The sequence below is a fragment of the Callithrix jacchus genome, chromosome 5 (genome assembly GCF_049354715.1).
Source record: "Callithrix jacchus isolate 240 chromosome 5, calJac240_pri, whole genome shotgun sequence".
Classification (NCBI taxonomy): Eukaryota; Metazoa; Chordata; class Mammalia; order Primates; family Cebidae; genus Callithrix; species Callithrix jacchus.
In genome coordinates, this window is record NC_133506.1 from 140,410,865 (window position 1) to 140,430,131 (window position 19,267).

The 19,267-nt window shown below is 39.1% G+C and overlaps 2 protein-coding genes and 1 pseudogene across 5 annotated transcripts in view; 1 reads left to right on the top strand and 2 right to left on the bottom strand.

The window, feature by feature from the left end:
• The window catches only part of IL17D (interleukin 17D), a 38,336-nt gene extending 35,341 nt beyond the window's left edge, over positions 1 to 2,995 (top strand). The window contains exon 3 of the mRNA XM_035302319.3: positions 2,857 to 2,995. Within this exon, the coding sequence (XP_035158210.2) occupies positions 2,857 to 2,869 (13 nt within the window). The 3' untranslated portion in view covers positions 2,870 to 2,995. The remainder of the gene's footprint in view (positions 1 to 2,856) is intronic.
• Positions 1 to 19,267, bottom strand: part of EEF1AKMT1 (EEF1A lysine methyltransferase 1) — a 92,129-nt gene that overhangs the window by 48,993 nt on the left and 23,869 nt on the right. For all 4 annotated transcript variants that reach the window (XM_035302322.3, XM_035302321.3, XM_008998002.5 and 1 more), the window contains exon 2: positions 13,610 to 13,772. In XM_035302322.3, the coding sequence (XP_035158213.1) occupies positions 13,610 to 13,753 (144 nt within the window). In that variant the 5' untranslated portion in view covers positions 13,754 to 13,772. The remainder of the gene's footprint in view (positions 1 to 13,609; positions 13,773 to 19,267) is intronic.
• On the bottom strand, positions 3,339 to 4,238 carry LOC144582748 (GTP-binding nuclear protein Ran-like; annotated as a pseudogene).

Here is a 19,267-nt window from a genome sequence, read left to right on the forward strand (position 1 = left end):
TTTTGTATTTTCAACTTTATCAATCTTCTCCTTTATGACTTCTTAGTTTTGACTTGTTTTTCTACCTTAAACCATAAAAATATTATCCTATATTTTCTTTTAATATTTTATTTATTTATTTATTTTTATTGAGACAGAGTCTCACTCTGTTGCCCAGGGTGGAGTGCAGTTGTGCAATCTGGTCTCACTGCAACCTCCACCTCCTGAGTTCAAGTCATTCTCCTGCGTCAGCCTCCCGAGTACCTGGGACTACAGGCATGTGCCAACACACCCGGCTAATGTTTTTTTTAGTAGAGATGGGGTTTCACTGTGTTAGCCAGGATGGTCTGGATCTCCTGACCTCATGATCCACCTGCCTCGGCCCCGCAAAGTGCTGGGATTACAGGCGTGAACCACGGTACCTGGCTTTTTATTTTTATTACGTTCTGGGATACATGTGCAGAACGTGCAGGTTTGTTGCATAGGTATATATGTAGCATGGTGGTTTGCTGCACCCATCAATCCATCATGTAGGTTTTAAGCCCCACATGCATTAGGTGGTCGTCCTAATGCTCTCCCTTCCCTTGTCCCCAACCCCCTGACAGGCCCCGGTGTATGATGTTCTCCTCCCTTTGTCCAGGTGTTCTCATTCTCAGTTCTCACTTATGAGTGAGAACATGCAGTGTTTGGTTTTCTGTTCCTTGTTAGTTTGCTGAGAATGATGGCTTCCAGCTTCATCCACATTCCTGCAAAGGAGATGAACTCATTCTTTTTTATGGCTACATAGTATTCCATGGTGTGTATGTGCCACACTTTCTTTTTCCAGTCTATCAAAGATGGGCATTTGGATTGGTTCCAAGTCTTTGCTATTGTAAATAGTGCTGTAATAAACATACATGTGCATGTGTCTTTATAGGAGAATGGTTTACAATCCTTTGGGTATATACCCAGTAATGGGTCAAATGGTATTTCTGGTTCTAGATCCTTGACGAATCGCCACACTGTCTTCCACAATGGTTGAACTAATTTATACTCCCACCAACACTGTAAAAGCGTTCCTATTTCTCCACAGCCGTGCTAGCATCTGTTGTTCCCTGAATTTTTAATAATTACCATTCTAACTGGCGTAAGATGGTATCTCATTGTGATTTGATTTGCATTTCTCTAATGACCAGTGATGATGAGCTTTTGTTTATGTTTCTAGGCTACATAAATGCCTTCTTTTTCTTTTGAGAAGTGTCTGTTCATATCCTTCACCCACTTTTTGATGTTTTTTTTCCCTTGTAAATTTAAATTCCTTAGAGATTCTGGATATTTGACCTTTGCCAGATGAGCAGATTGCAAAAATTTTATCTCATTCCGTAGGCTGCCTGTTCACTCTGATGATAGTTTCTTTTGCTGTGAAGAAGCTCTTTAGTTTAATTAGATCCCATTTTGTCAATTTTGGCTTTTCTTGCAATTGCTTTTGGTGTATTAGTCATGAAATCTTTGCCCATGCCTATGTCCTGAATGGTATTGCCTAGGTTTTCTTCTAGGGTTTTTACAGTTTTGGGTTTTACATTTAAGTCTTTAATTGTCTTGAGTTAATTTTTGTATAAGGTGTAAGGAAAGGGTACAGTTTCTCTTTCCTACATATGGCTAACCAGTTTTCCCAGCACCATTTATTAAATAGGGAAACCTTTCCCCATTGCTTGTTTTTGTCAGGTTTGTCAAAGATCAGATGGTTGTAGATGTGTGGTGTTATATCTGAGGTTTCTGTTGTGTTTCATTGGTCTATATATCTGTTTTGGCACCAGTGCCATGCTGTTTTAGTTCCATGGCCTTGCAGTATAGTTTGAAGTAAGGTAGCATGATGCCTCCAGCTTTGTTCTTTTTGCTTAGAATTGTCTTGGCTATACAAGCTCTTTTTTGGTTACACGTGAAATTTAAAGTAGGTTTTTCTAATTCTACAAAGAAAGTCAATGGTAGTTTGATAGGAACAGCATTGAATCTATAAATTACTTTGGGTGGTATGGCCATTTTCACAATATTGATTCTTCCTGTCTAAGAAATGGATTTTTTTTTCCATTTGTTTATGTCCTCTCTTATTTCCTTGAGCAGTGGTTTGTAGTTCTCCTTAAAGAGGTTCTTCACATCCCTTGTAAGTTGTATTCCTAGGTATTTTATTCTCTTTGTAGCAACTGTGAATGGGTGTTCACTCATGATTTGGCTCTCTGCTTGTCTATTATTGGACCTTTTAAAAGGTTTATCTAGATGATCTTACTAATATGGAATGATTCTACATCACTCAAAACAAGATGGCAGGCCAGACACGGTGGATCACACTTTGGGAGACCGAGGCAGGTGGATCACGAGGTCAGGAGTTCAAGACCAGCCTGGCCAAGATAGTGAAACCCTGTCTCTACTAAAAATACAAAAATTATCCAGGCATGGTGGTGGGTGCCTGTAATCCCAGCTACTCAGGAGGCTGAGGCAGAGAATTGTTTGAACCTGGGAGGTGGAGGTTGCAGTGAGCCTAGATTGGATCACAGCACTCCAGCCTGGATGACAGAGTGAGACTCTGTTTCAAGAAAAAAAAAAAAAGGGGGGGTGGCATTCAAAACGACTATAACAATTAAAACAAGTTACAATTCAAAATGGCAAGTGGTATGAATGAAACATATATAGCACATCTTTAAACCAATAAACATTTACTGAATATAACGAAAAACAGAATTGCTTCAAATATTTCCCATCTGGATGTCTGCATGCTATTTACTGAATATTTACTTATAAGTCCAGGTTTAAAATGTTTCCAAAGATAAAATGTACATATACGTGTGGATATATGTATTTATTAATTCACATCTACATCTGTCTATCCATTCTTATCTACAGGAAGAGTGCCTAGCTCTGACCTCTACCTCTGCAAAGGACAGCTGGAAGAAAGCTCCTAGCATATAGAGAACGGAAGGGCTTTGAGTTCACTTGATTTGGGAGGTAGCAGACAGTATCTGCTACCATGCACCATAAGTGGTAAGAGTTGTCTGCTGATTGACTACTGAACTGCCCTTCTTCCCTCACTCCAACACCATCAGGGCACAATGATAGATTTTGGCTCTCCTCATATTACTCCATAAAGATAAAGAGTCCCACTCCTTTTTAAAGATATTTGAAATACAACCTATTCTGATTCTAAAGGAAAAGGAATAAGAACGAGAGTAACAAGATTTCACCACTAAGCACTGTGATGTGATTGCAGCAGTCTTGTATTTGAAACTCGAGGAATCACCTGCATTCCAAAACAGCTAAATTTGCAAGTCCAAACAATTAAGATATTTTTAAAACTGCGACATTCACTCTGAAGCCCATTCATCTCCTTCAGCAGCCCACAGATGAAACACATGTTCTACTTACCTGGATAATAAATGGTGCATGCTGCACTGCTGATATCACAGGACAAATAAAACTAGGTTTCTGATGCTGAGCTCCAGCTTCATTCTTACAGGTCATCATCCTCATCAGGGAGATGATGTCGTCTGAGCAACCTCTATCCAAATCGTGCTCATACTGCACAGCCAAAGCTGGGGCCATGACAGCCTCTGGTGAGGCAAGGGCAGGTATGGCAACAAACTCCAAGTTAGGGTCTCTAATGAGCTTCCTAGCAAGCCAGAGGAAGAGCTTTTCAAAGTTGTTCTAACTTTTGGCAGAAATGTCATAGTACTGAAGATTCTTCCTTTGGTGGAAGACAACAGATTTTCCTGTCCTTAATACCCACTCGGTTGCCCTCAACACAATGGGGATATTTTCACATAGACGTACCAGATCTCTGTGCCAGTTAGGCACATTCTTGTAAGTAACTCTCAATGTTACATCACACATTATAATGGCATGCTGGACCTGGATATAATAGCCATCTCTCACTCCACCCAGTTTCTTCTGCCTGGCTGCATCCCATACAATGAATGGGTCCTCTGGTGTGCAACACAAGGCAACGAACCTCAGTACCCAAGGTAACCACATACTCCTCAAATTCACCAGTCAACTGACATTTCGTAAATGTAGTTTCTCCAGTACCACCATCACCAACCAATACAAGTTTGAACTGGACTTGAGACTCTCCCTGGTCAGTCATCATGATGTTCATTCCAGAACCATCTTTGTGCCTGTCCAACTGAGGAGAATTCTGCTCTTAATATGTTACATGAACATGGCTTTAAAAATTAACAGCACTACTAGGCTTATAAAGAAAAACAAGAGTCTTCTATCCCATGACTCCTTGCCATTGACCCTCACTCCTCAGAAGCAACCATTTTCAACTCTTGACCCTTCCTCTGATCATTTATCCCCACATCTCTAAATACTATGTTTTAAATGCTATTCCTTGATAATCCATCTTATATATACTATGTATTTATTGTGACAGATGAGGATTTTGCTCTTATACACATCATTTACCTTTCCTTCACCCCCCAATATAGTTTTTTGGGTTTATTATTTATTTATTTATTGAGACAGAGTCTCACTCTGTCGCCCAGGCTGGAGTGCAGTGGCACTATCTCGCTCACTGCAACCTCTTCCTCCCAGGCTCAAGTGATCCTCCCACCTCAGCCTCCCAAGTAGCTGGGATTACAGGCATGCACCACCATACCGGGCTAATTTTTGTATTTTGAGTAGACATGGGGTTTTGCCATGTTGGCCAGGCTGGTCTCAAACTCCTGACCTCAGGAGATCTGCACCCCCATAGAGCTCCCAAAGTGCTGGAATTACAGGCATGAGCCACTGTGCCTAGCCCCAATGTAGTTTTAAAGCAAGTTTTGTTTAGTTAGAATTAAGTGTCAGTGTTCGTTACTAAGCCAAGTGGTATACTATAATTGTATTTCCTTTCAGTAGAATTTCTTTTTGTTTTTCTTAGAGTAAGTAAATGCATGACTGTTTCATTTGCTTGGTTAGTTTGTATTTATCCCTAATTCTCCTAACGTCCTCTATTGGCCTTTCAATATAATTTTCTACATATCAGATATCCTATCACTTTCATTTTTTTCCCCTGATGATCTCTATCCTGGAACATGCCATCCTCTTACTACAATCTGGATCAACTGCTCTCTAGACGTGCAGCACAACTGTTACACTGGGACATTCTGTGTCAGCATCATCCTGGGAATTCCCTCTCCTACTATATGCATCAGATTTCCTATTCCTTGGAGCTCATGTATTCTTTCTTCTCACTTGCAGCAAACCCTCCTGAAGCTCATGAGAGGTGCACAGGAGGTAAATGAATGAGACTTGTAACATCTAAAATGTTTTTATGTTATCCTTACATGAGTAATAGGTTAGCTACATATAGAATTCTAGACTACAGTTTGGTATGGTAGTATGTGTGTAATCCCAGCTACTCAGGAAGCTGAGTGGGAGGACTGCTTGAGCCCAGGAGTTTGAGACTAGCCTGGGTAACATGGTGAGACTCCATTTCAAAAAGAAAAGAAAATTCTAGGCTGAACAAAGTTTTCACTCAAAATATGGAAGCCATCATTCTATTTTTTAACATTTCTAATAAAGCTATTGAGACATGCAATGTAATTCATAGTCCTGAGACTTTGTAGGAAACCTGCTTTTCTTCTGGAAGGTTCTAGGATCTTATTTGTCATCTGTATCCATAATTTTCATAATCATCATAATCATGTGTCTTAGTGAGGGTCTTTATTTCTTGGAAACTTCTAATATTCTTTAAAGCTTTCCTTCCTTCTTCCTTTTTTGTTCCATTTTTCTGGAATCTTATTTGTTGAACATTGAGTCTCCTGGATTTATCCGCTAGTTTTCCAATGTCTTCTTTCTTAATTACACATATTTATAGGGTACATGTGATATTTTGTTACATGCACAGAATGTATAATAATCAAGTCAGAGTACGTAGTATCACCTTGAGTATTTATCATGTGTTGGGAACATTTCGAGTCCTCTCTGCTAGCAACATTGCAATATACAATACACTGTTATTAACTATAGTTACCCTACTCTGCTCTAAAGCATTAGATCTCTTATTCCTCCTATTTAATTATAAGTTTGTACTCATTTACCAATCTCTTTTAATCACCCCCATCCCCACAACCCACACAACCTTCCCAGTCTGTGGTATCTATCATTCTATTCTCTGTCTTCATGACATCAACATTTTTAGCCTTCATATATAAAAACATGCAATATTTGTTTTTCTGTGCCTGGCTTATTTCACTTAACATAGTGACCTCCAGTTCCATCCATGTTGCTGCAAATGACATGATTTCACTATCTTTTTTTTATGGCTAAACAGCATTCCATTGTGTATATATACCACATTTTCGTTATCCATTAATTTGTTGATGGACAGGTAGATTCCTATCTTTGTTATTGTGAATAGTGCTGCAAGAAACACGAGAGAGCAGGTACCTTTTTGATAAACTAATTTCTTTTCCTTTGAATAAATATTCAGTAGTGACACTGCTAGATCGTATGGTAGTTCTGGTTTTAGTTTTCTGAGAACTCATCATACTGTTTTCCACAGAGGCATTCCTAATTTACATTCCCACCAACAGTGTATAAGAGTTCCCTTTTCTCCACACCTTTACTAGTATCTGCTATTTTTAATCTTTTAATAATAGCCATTCTGGGGTAACGTTACATCTCAGTGTGGTTTTGACTTGCATTTCCCTAATGATTAGTAATGTTGACCTTTCCTCATATACCAGTTTGCCATTTGTATGTCTTCTTTTGAGAAATGTCTATTCAGATCCTTTGCCTATATTATTTGGTTTTTAAATTTTGCTTGAGTTTCTTATATATTCTAGATATTAGTCCCTTGTCAGATGAATAATTTTCAAATATTGTATACTACTCAATGGGCTGCCTCTCCATTCTGCTGTTTTCTTTGCTGTGTAGAAGCATTTAAATTTCATATAGTCCCATTATCTATTTTTGTTTCTTGTACACTTTTGAAGTCTTAGCCATAAAATCTTTGCCTAGACCAATGTTCTGAAGTGTGTCCCCTATGTTTTTTTCTAGAAGTCTTATAGTTTTAGGCCATATGCTTAAGTCTAATCCATCTTGAGATCACTTTTGCATATGGTAAGAGCTAGGGGTCCTGTTTCATTCTTCTGCATATGGATATCTAATATTTCTAGCACCATTTATTGAAGAGGGTGTCCTTTCCCCAATATGTGTTCTTGGCACCTTTGTCAAAAATCAGTTGGCTATAGTCATGTGAATTAATTTCTGGGATCTCTATTCTGTTCCATTGGTCTATGTGCCTGTTTTAATACCAATATCATGCTGTTTTGTTTACTGTAGCCTTATAACATAATTTGAACTCAGGTAGTGTGATGCCTCGACCCTTGTTCCATTTGCTTAGGATTACTTTGGCCATTCAGGCTGCTTTTCGGTTCCATAGCCATTTCGAAACTTTTTTTCTATTTCTGTGAAAAATGACATTAGTATTGATAGGGATTGTAGTGAATATATACATTGTTTTGGGTATAATGATGATTTTAACTATGATTATTCTTTTAATCCATGAGCATGGGATGTCTTTCTATTTGTTGCTGTCTTCAATTTCTTTCCTCAGAGTTTTGCAGTTTTCCTTTTAGACACCTTTCACCTCCTTGGTTAAATTTATTACTAGGTATTTCTTTTTTTGTAGCTATTGTAAATGGGATTGCCGTCTTGATTTCTTTCTCAGCTAGTTCATTAATGGTGTATGGAAATGCTACTGATTTTTGTGTTGATTTTGTATCCTGCAACTTTACTGACTTTATAAGATCTAAAAGTTTTTCCTGGGGTCTTTAGGTTTCTATAAGTGTAAGATCATGTCATCTATAAAGAGGGACAATTTGACCTCCTATTTTCCAATTTAGATGCTTTTCATTTCTTTTTTCTTTTTTTTTTTTTTTTTCTTGATTGTCCTAGTAAGGACTTCCACTACTATGTTAAATAGCAGTGGTGGAAGTGGGCATGCTAATCTTGTTCCTGATCTTAGAGGAACGACTTTCAGCTTTTCCCCATTCAGTATTATGTTAGCTGTGGGTTTATCATATATAGCCTTTATTACGATGAGGTATGTTCCTTTATACCTAGTTTGTTGAGAGTTTTTTTTTATCATGAAGGGATGTTGAATTTTTTAAATGCTTTTCTTGCAGCTATTGAGATGATCATATAATATGTATTCTTCAGTTTATTGATATGACGTATTCTGTTTATTGATTTGCAGGTGTTAAACCTTCCTTGCATCTCTAGGATAAATCCTACATGATCATGGTGTAATTTTTTTTATATACTATTGGATTCTATTTACTAGTATTTTGTTGAGGATTTTTGTGTCTACATCTGGAATACTGGCCTATAATTTTGTTTATTTCTTACATACTGGTTTTGGTGTCAGGATAATGCTGGCCTCACAGAACAAGTTAGGGAGAATTCTCTCCACTTCAAACTTCTGGAATAATTTAAAGATAATTGGTATTAATAATTCTTTGTAAGTTTGGTAGAATTCAGCAGTAAAGCCACCTGGTCCGGGATTTCAGTTGTGATGTCATCTTTATTTCTGATTTTATTTATTTTTGTCTTGTTTTCTCAGACTACCTAGTAGTTTACTAGTTTTGTCTATGTTTTTAAAAAGCCAACTTTTCACTGATCCTTTGATTTATTTTTTTATTCTCCATTTTGTTTAGTTCTGTCTGCCCTTTATTATTTCTTTCCTTCTACTCATTTTGGGACTGGTTTGTTCTTGCTTTTCTAGTTTCCTAAGATGCATTGTTAGATTATTTATTTGAAACCTTCCTACTTCCTAGATATAGATGTTTGTTGCTATAAACTTCACTCTTAGCACTGTTTTTGCTGTATTCCACAGGTTTTGGTATGTTATGCTTTGACTTTCCATTGTTTCAAAAAATTTTTTGATTTCCTCTTTAATTTCATCCCTGACCTAATGATCATTCAGGAGCATATTTAAATTTTCTGTATTTTTAGTTTCTGAAGTTCCTCCTATTATTGATTTCTAGTTTTATTCTGTTATGACCTGAGAAGATACCTGACATTTCAATTTTTCAAAAATTGTTGAGACTTGTTTTTCTATCCTAACATATCCATCCTGGAGATGTTCCATGTGATGATGAGAAGAATGCATATTCTGCTGCTGTTTGATGATATGTTCTGTAAACATCTCTTAAGTCTATTTGGTCTAAAGTGCAGTTTAAGTACAATGTTTCTTCGTTAATCTTCTATGTAGATAATCTCTCTAATGTTGGAGTATCCAGCTATCCCTGTACTGATGTCTATCTCTCCTTGTAGATGTAATAAAATCTGCTTTATATATCAGGTGCTCCAGTGTTGTGTCCATATATGTTTAGAATCATTATATACTCTAGCTGAATTCATCCATTTATCATTATATAATAACCTAGTTTCTCTGTACTGTTTTTGACTTAAAATCTGCTTTATCTGATATAAGCATAGCTAGTGCTGCTTGTTTTTTATTTCCTTGTGCATGGAATATGTTTTTCCATCCCTTTATTTTCAGTCTGTATGTCTTTACAGGTGAGATGAGTTTCTTGTAGGCAGCATGTATGTGGATCAGGTTTTTTTTTTTTTTCTTTTGTTGTGTTTTTCTGATTCATGTTCTCTCATGAGGTTGCAAGGTTTTTTTCTTTAAATCTGTTCAGGTAGTCTCTATCTTCTAAGGGGAAAGTGTAATCCATTTACATTCAACGTTGTCACTGATATGTGAGGGCTTATTCTTATCATTTTATTAATTTATTTCTGGCTGTCTTGTATATCCTTTGTTCCTTTCTTTCTCTCTTACTATCATAATCTGGTGGTTTTCTGTGTTTGCTTTACAAGTGGGTTTTATACTTTAGCATGTTTCCATGATGGTAGATTTCATCCTTTTGGTTCAATGCATAGGAGACTCCTTTAAGTATTTCTTATAGGGCTGGTCTAGAGGTGATGAATTTCCTCAGCTTTTACTTGTCTGGGAGTCTTGATTTCTCTTTCATTTATGAAGAACAATTTTGCTGAGCATACAATCTTTTGCTGGCTTTTTTTTTCTTTCAGCACTTTGAATATATCATCCCATTCTTTCCAGGCGTGTAAGATTTCTGCAGAGAATATGCTGTTAGTCTGATGAGGGTTCCTTTATAAGTGAATAGACACTTTTGTCTTTTTTTTTTTTTAATCATTTCATCTTGGATTCATGATAAAATTGTCTTGCTGTTTTAAGAATTCTCTCTTTGCCTTTTGACTTCTGACAGTTTGACAATAATGTGCCATGAAGAAGACTTTTTTGAATTTAATCTGTTTGAGAATCTCTAAGCTTCCTGTATGTGGATGTCTAAATCTCTTGTTAGACTTGGGGAAGTTTTCAGGTCTTATTTCATTAAATAGGTTTTCTATCCCTTTTGTCTTTTCTTTGCCTTCTTGGACACTGAACGTTTTAAAAAAGCTGGTCATGGTGGCTGATGCCTGTAATCCCAGCACTTCAGGAGGCCAAGGCAGGCAGATCTCTTCGAGACCAGGCTGGCCACATGGTAAAACCCTGTCTCTATCAAAAATACAAAAAATTACCCAGGCATGGTGCCTGTAGGCCAAGAAGCTGAGGCACAAGAATTGCTTGAACCCAGGAAGCAGAGGTTTCAGTGAGCTGAAATTGCATCACTGCACTCCAGCCTGGGTGATAGAGTGAGATTCCACCTTAGAAAAAAAAGCAAATTACAAAAAAAATTGGCCACTTATGGTGTCCCTTACATTATGTAGGGGAAGATGGAGCCAGGCTCAGCAGGCCTGTACTCAGGACTCCTAGTGGTGAATGCAGGTGCTGGCTGTGGTTGGCAGGGTCAGGGTAATCCCCAGTTCCCTGGAAAAATGTTCAGGTTGGAATAGCAGTAGCGGTGCTATTCTTAGGGAGGGTGATGTGGTTTTTAGTGGCAGCAGCCATAAGCAGGAGGGTGGGAAGTGAACTCTTTAGCCCTAGTCACAGCTATAAGCAGGGTAGCAGCCTTTCCTATGGGTATATTTAATTGTGCAGTGCTCCTGTACTGAAGGCAGTGGGGTTGCTTGCCACCCATGGCTCACACTTCAGCTCTAGTGGCAGCAGACCACAGCAGCCCAACTGAGTCTGGGGGAAGTCAATGGGGCTCCAGAGATGTGGAGATGCAGAGGCTATTGGGTGTCATGGCAGGATGCAGTCTTGTCAGGGCTGGACTCTCAAAATGGTGCCTTGTGTGGGACCTGGCATGTGCTCCCTTTTTGGAGCAATGTCATCACATGGTCTCTAGGCAGCTCCCTATGTTTGTCTCAGGGCCGGCATGGGTCAAAAGGGCTCTTCTGTGGATAGGATTGAAAAATCCATGGTGGGAATATAAACTGCTAGAAGTCACTCACTTAGCCTTTCCCCACACTGAGAAGCCTCTCCAGGATCCTAACTGATCCCTGTCAAGCAGGCTGCCTTGCTTCCTCTCCTTCCTCACCTTAGGTGTTTCCTGTCACTTCTCTGTTGAATTCCAGCATTCTCTCTAAAGTAATCTATTTGAAGTGAGAATACTGTCTCACTATTTTGGTTCTTTTTTGTTGAGGAGGTAAGTACCCAATACCTCTAGTTAGACATCATGGCTAAATTTTGTCTGTCAGTTTTTATGCTTTCTACATTTTCTCAATTTTATAATCAAACCAAACCAAAGTTTCAAAGTTAGAAAAGGTGTTAATTCTAAGCAGTGGGATTAGGACTAGTTTTTAGAATTAGAAAAAAAGTAAATAGTATTTTAAAAATGAAACAGAAAAAAAAGAAAAAGACCACCCCAAGAATAATGCAGTACTTCAAATTTCTTATATTTATTATTTACAGAAGCATCTAGATAGAAGGTAAACAGACATAAAGAAGAGAAATAGTGAGAAAGAGGCATTAAAATAAGTGGAACATATGGAGTAAATGGAAAGTAACATGTTTATCACAGTTAGTTTCAAACAGGGTAAATAGGAAAAGTTTATATAACTTAGAGATCCAAATTGGACACAAAATGTAAAAGATTATTAAAAAAAGATAAGCCTGTAGAAGCTTCCTTTCAGTTACAAAATGTTGAAGATACACCTATCATCAAGGAGTAGTCACAGACAAACTTCAAACCGTGTCTGTTTCTCAACTATTTCCTTTAAAAATAAATAAGTAAATTTAGGTGGGACGCAGTGGCTCAGGCCTGTAATCCCAGCACTTTGAGAGGCCGAGGTGAGCAGATCACTAGGTCAGGAGTTCGAGACCAGCCTGACCAACATAGTGAAACCTTGTCTCTACTGAAAATACAAAAACTAGCCAGCATAGTGACTCGTGCCTGTAATCCTAGGTACTGGGGAAGCTGAGCTGGGAGAATCGCTTGAACCAGGGAGCTGGAAGTTGCAGTGAGCTGAGATTGTGCCACTGCACTCCAGCCCGGACAACAGAGTGAGACTCCATCTCAAAAAGATAAAAATAAACAAAATAAAAATTGATAGGTTCCAGGTCATGTTATGAGTCTCCTTCAACTCATTTTTTTTGAATCTCTATTGTAATTCAGACTATAAAAATATAATTGAAATATATATTATATACCAGAAGCTATTAATATCTTCTTTAAATTTCTTCCCATCAATTCTTCAATACATGTTTTAGTTCCCCCATTTTTGGGCAATGATAATATTTTCTCTTTCACCAGGATTTCTGGGATCCATAAAAACCAGTAGGGTCTATCTGTATCCAAGAATGAAGCAGAAGTTTGTGTTGGACATAATAAGGTATTACTGACAGGCAGACAAATGCCTATGCAGATGGGGTGGGTCCCCAGTAAAACCCCACCTCCAGGCAAAGACAGTTTAAAGCCTGAAAGCCAAGCCACAAGTTAAATCCTTGGACCAGATTGAGAACTTGCCTTCCTGTTTACACACTGTCCTCTGAGAGTTCTCTGCCCTTTACCTATTTTATATATACCTACCCTTTCCTACTTGCTTTTCCACACTGTTGTGCCCACCTTTGAGTGGTGCCTTCACTTTAACCTTTTTTGCATACTCACAAACCAGTCAGCACACACTCCCCATTCTGAGTCCATAAAGGGCCCCAGAGCCAGCCACATGGGGTGACCATCCCCCAACCCTGCATCCCCTCTCTGCTGAAAGCAGTTTTCATTGCTCATTAAACTTCTTCTCTGCCTTCCTCACCCTCCAATGTCCACCATATCCTCATTCTTCTTGGGTGCAGTACAAGAGCTTGGGAACCGTCAAATATGGGTACACATATAACACAGGCAAGCTGGGGCACACCAGCATGGCTGAGCAAGGCCCAGCCGGGGTGTTGCTAGCTGAGGGACCCTGGCTTGCAAAGTGACCAAGAAGAAAAATCCTGCATCATTATCTCCTTATCTGAAAAACCCCATCTTCTGATCACCAACCAGCCTGATAGAATCAAGAAAAGCTGCATTTACATTTACACTGTTCTAAAATGTTCACTGACTGCTTTCTGTCTTAGCTCCCATAGAGAAGTTCAGATCCCAAATGACAGGTGACAGAGATTCTGATTTAAAGTGAGACAAACAAACATTGGACTAAGGCATAGAGTAGCTTCCACATCAATTCTTCCTGATGGCTGTGAAATGTATTTACTTACCCAATTCTCTTCTATTATTCCAATGTTATATTTATCATCCTTGCCTGGGTCAATTTGTTGCTTTTGCTCAGCATAAAATTCCTGGAGAGCTGCTAAGGCGTGGGCAGAAAGCTGGGGTGTCTCATCATCTTCCAAATCACTCATTTCACAAGTTGTTTATAACCTGCAGATCAAGGAATACATGTCTGTGCAGATTGTTTCCCCTTCCCATCCAGTAATAATTTTTAAACAATTTTATTTAACAGCAAGGATCCAAACTGAAGTGAGTTTTATACAAGTGTAAACAAAAAATAAAATTCTAAGCCCCCCTAGCCGACTGAATAAATCCCTCTTCTGGGCCCAAGTAAACCTGAAAAACCAGTTCTGTCCACCATGGGCAGGACATGCCTCCTTATACTCTTCTTCCTTTGGAATTCAGGCACAACTGATCAGTATAAACATTAATACAGAGATCTTAAGAGTGACAAAACAGACTCTTTGTAGCAATAAGATAACAAATTCTAATCTGTTTCTAGTATAGTACACATGACAGATAACAGGCCCTGACAGAAGTTGAAGATTTTATCCCAAAATATATTTTTTGACCTATTTGAAATGGCCTGCAAAGCTGTCTCCTGTGGGGAATATCTACATACTATAGAGAATCCACTTTCCTTTCCAGGTCTTTTCCTGATCCAGGAGAGATTAATTAAGAGTCTGTCATTTTTTTGATCTGATAGAGGCATGTAGCATCTAGTCTCTCTGAAGCCTCCTACCCGCAGGCTTCATCTACATAATTATAATAACCTTGGTCCTCAAAACCCCTTATCTTAATCCAGACACTCCTTTCTGGATCATACATGTATGTACCTTACATGTACTGATTGATGTCTTATGTCTCCCTAAAATGTATAAAGCCAATTTCTTCCAAATAGTTTTATTTATATATACATCAAACAAATTATGGCATATAAATCATATATCAGTATTTTAGCTAGCTTATATATCCTCAGTATGAGAAACAGATGGTCAACATAAGAGTAAACAATGCTACCCAAAGCAATCTACAGATTCGATGCAATTCCTAATAAATTACAAACACCATTTCTCACAGAATTTAAAAAAAAATGCTAAAATTCATATGGAACCAAAAAAGAGAATGAATAGCCAAAGCAATCCTAAGCAAAAAAGAGCAAAGCCAAAATCATCCCATTACCTGACTTCAAACTGCACAACAAGGCTCTATTGGATACAATGAGTTCTAAATTTCTCTTCAAAGAATCAGAATGTCAGTATGTTCAGTTATTTGTCCACCATTTTAAAGTTCTTCCTTTAAACCACCTCCCTGTAGTTTCAGTAAACAACCTTCTCCACCAGTTCTAATCAGTAGTTCACATTGTTCCCCCAGCCCCCAGCTCCATCCTGACTCATCCTGGTCACCTGCTTTGGTCATCTGCTCCAGTCACCTGCTCTGACCTAGGTCACCGCTGGCTACCTGCTGTGATCTGCCTGTAATCGTCCTTCCCACCAAACCAGCCACCCTGCCACTCTAGCCCATACCCTTGCTCTCTTGAAAACAGCCAATTGGGATTAGTCTAGCCTGTTTGGTCTAACCCTAATTAATAGGGGAAGGACACAGCAGTAGGGGTGACCCCTGTCAGAAATAAGTACCCCTTTTCCTCCCTTGTTCAAGTGTGGGCTCATCATTGCTCCATCTGTGAGCTGCACCCTTCTATAGAAGTAAACTGCCTTGCTGAGAGAATTTATCTTTGAGTGCTATTTCTTCTGAGGCATCAAAATTTTACCTTTAACAATTCTGGTGGCCTGTATGGCGACAAACCGTTCTCTGCTGGATGGTCTCAGGCATGAGGAGACACATCCCACCACTTCATTGCAGTGGCCTCAGGGGTAAGGAATTGAAACCTACCCAATGTGACAAACAAGCCCAGCTTCTCAGCAATGCGAGATAATAATTTTTTTAAAAAAGCCTACAAATACCATAGCAACTAAGCAACTCCATGCACAGACCAAGAAAAAGATGCCCCAGTAAAGTATTTCCTTGGTGGTTGGGACCAAGGTAAGAAAAGCCCTGGGGGGTGGGGGGCATAAATTATTCCTTGGTCAGAATATACCAAGGCAAGAAAAGCTGTGGGGGGTGGGGGGTGTTGTCTGCTCCTCAGAACTTTTAGTCTCTCGGGTAAAAGGGGAAGGATTTTAAAAAAATTTTTAGAAAGCACAGAAGCCAAGTACCAGGATCATTCAGCACATATTCAGTTCTTGTTAATCCCTGAAGCAGGGACTAATTTTATTGGGGAGGAATTTAATGTTAAAGTTAAGCATAGGTCTACAAATTAGCCCAAGAGGATTCCTCACCTCATTAAATCTACTCACCACTGCAGATGAAAAATGTATTAATCCTAATGTCTAGTCTAAAGAAGGGAACCAAGGGAAACTCTTAGTCTTTCCAATCCACATCAAGCTAAAGACCCCAGGAGAAGTAGTAAGAAGGAAGCAATACCCCATTCCCCTAGGGGGCAGGATAGGGTTGAAACCTATAATTGAAGGCTTTATTAAAGACGGGCTTCTGAAGTCTTGTATGTCCCCTTATAACACCCTGATACTGCCAGTCAAGAAATCAGATGGATCATACTGGCTGGATTAGGACCTTAGAGCTATTAACCAAATTGTGCAGACTACCCACCCCATTGTCCCCAGTCCTTATACCATTCTCAGCAAGATTCCATATAATCATCAATGGTTTACTGTAATAGATTTGAAGAATGCTTTTTGGGCATGTCCCCTAGCTGAAGATAGCTGAAATATACTTGCTTTTGAATGGGAGGATACCCAGTCAGGGTGGAAACAACAATATCAATGGACAGTCTTGCCCCAAGGGGTCACAGATTCCCCTAATTTTTTTGGTCAACTCTTAGAACAAATATTAGAAAAAGTTGTCATCTCAGAGCAAATATGCCTTCTCCAGTCCATGGATGATCTTATATCTGGTGAAGATATAGAGAAGGCAGCTAACTTCTCTACATATATTCTTAACCATCTGCAGTTTGAGGGGCTATGAGTCTCAAAAAGAAAGCTTCAGTATATAGAGCCCGAAGTTAAATATTTAGGCCACTTAATAAGCGCAGGCAAGTGAAGAATAGGGCCTGAACAAGTTGAGGGAATCATGTCCCTACCCTTGCCTCAAACTAAACAAGAACTCAGGAAACTTTTAGGGTTAGTTGGATACTGCCACTTATGGATTGACTTGTATGCACTACACAGTAAATTGCCCAGGAGAAGCCTGACCATCTCCTATGGACTTCTGAGGAAGATGACCAAGTCGAAAGGCTGAAAGGCTCATAACCACCCCTGTTTTAGCCTTACCCTCCCTAGAAAAGCCATCCCACCTTATTGTCAATGTGGACAGTGGAGTAGCTTTAGGAGTGCTTACTCAAGAACATGGAGGCTGCTGGGAGCCCATGGCCTTCCTATCAAAGGTCTTAGATCCAGTCACTTGTGGATGGTCTCAATGCATCCAATCCATTGCAACTATGGCAATATTAGTCAAAGAAGCGGAAAGTTAACCTTTGGAGGAAAATTGACAGTAAACACCTCCCACCAAGTTAGAACTATCTTAAACCAGAAAACAGAAAATGGCTTACTGACTCAAGAATCTTAAAGTATGAGGCCATTCTGTTAGAAAAAGATGATTTAACATTAACCACTGATAATTCACTCAACCCAGCGGGTTTCCTAACAGGGAATTCAAATCTAAGGAGACAGCACACATGTTTGGATTTAATTGATTACCATACAAAGTTCGACCAGACCTAGGAGAAACTCCCTTGAGGACTGGACTGCACTTATTCATACATGGTTCCTCCCAGGTAATTGAAGGAAAAAGACACAATGGGTATTCAATAATTGACAGAGAAACTTGTAGAAATAGAGTCAGGAAGACTGCCTAACAGTTGGTCTGCTCAAATGTGTGAGCTGTTTGCACTCAGCCAATCCTTAAAGTATTTACAGAACCTGAAAGGAAGCATTTATACGGATTCCAAGTGTGCCTTTGGAGTGGCCCATACATTTGGAAAAATTTGGACTGAACGAGGTCTCATTAATAGTAAAGGTCAAGACCTTTTTCACAAGAAGCTAATCACCCAAGCATTGAATAATCTTCAGTTGCTGGAAGAAATAGCTATTGTCCATGTTCCTGGACACGAGAAAAGCCTTTCTTTTGAAAGTCTAGGAAATAACCTGGCAGATCAGATGGCTATGCTGGCTGCTGTTTCTTCAGAAATGCATATTTTTCACTTAACTCCCTACTTCCCTCCTCCTACCATAATCCCCATTTTCTCTTCCACTAAAAAAGAAAATTTAATAAGAATAGGCACTAAAGAGAATTCAGAAGGAAAATGGATATTGCCAGACCAGAGAGAAATGCTATCTTATGAGAAAAATCCTATCTCAACTACATCAAGGGACCCACTGGGGGCTCCAGCCCATGTGCGATGCAATTCTCAGAGTTTATAGTTGTATAGAAATTTATACCCTGGCCAAACAGGTTACAAATAGTTGCTTAGTATGTAAGAAAACTAATGAACAAACTATAAAAAGATTACCTCTTGCGGGGGAAGGAATCCAGGCTTAAGGCCACTCCAAAGTATCCAAGTTGATTACACAGAAATGCCTCCAATAGGCCGTCTAAAATATTTACTAGTGAGAGTAGATCACCTCACTCACTGGGTTGAAGCTATCCCCCTTTCAAATGCAACAGCCAATAATGTAGTCAAGGCCCTAACTGAAAATAAAGTACCCAGGTTCGGACTAATAGAAAATATTGACTGTGACAATGGAATTCATTTCACCGCAGACATCATTAAAAAGTTATCCCAAACATTAGACATTAGATGAGAATACCATATTCCCTGACACCCACCCTTATCAGGGAGAGCAGAAAGAATTTGGTTAAAGAGCCGCTTAACCAAATTAGTCTTAGAGACTCAGTAACCATGGACCAAGTGCTTTCCTATTGCCCTACTGAGAATCCAAACTGCCCGGTGGTAAGATATTGGTCTTTCTCCTCATGAAATACTCTACAGATCGCCTTATTTACACTCCACTGCTGACATTCCTACCTTCAAAACAAAAAAATCAATTTCTTAAAAATTATATACTTGTTCTATCTTCTACTTTCTCTTAAAACTAAAGGCCTTTTAACACAGGCGCTGCCCCTGGAATTCCCGGTGCATCAACATCAGCCTGGGGAAGGAAAGAGGAGAAGCTCAAGCTGGGCTGGGAAGGACCTTACTTAGTGCTCCTAACTACTGAAACTGCAGTCCAGTCAGCAGAGAGAGGATGGATGCATCACACCTGAAGTCAAGAAAGTACCACCCGCGTTGGAGTCCTGGGCCACAGTCCCAGGGGAAAACCTACCAAACTGAAGCTAAGAAAAATTTAACTCTCTTTCATCTATTCTATTACTCTCTCTTCTTTCCTTGCTCTATTGCTGACCATCTGGTTATTAATGTAACCCAGTCAATTTTGCCTCAAACTATTACATTTGATGCTTGCCTTATGATACCCTATGGGGACTTGCCTAGTCAAAGACAGCTCTCCACTTCAGAAAAATGCCTCTATCCTTCCTGGTTTTCCTCAGACTAGGCATTAGTGAATTGGGAC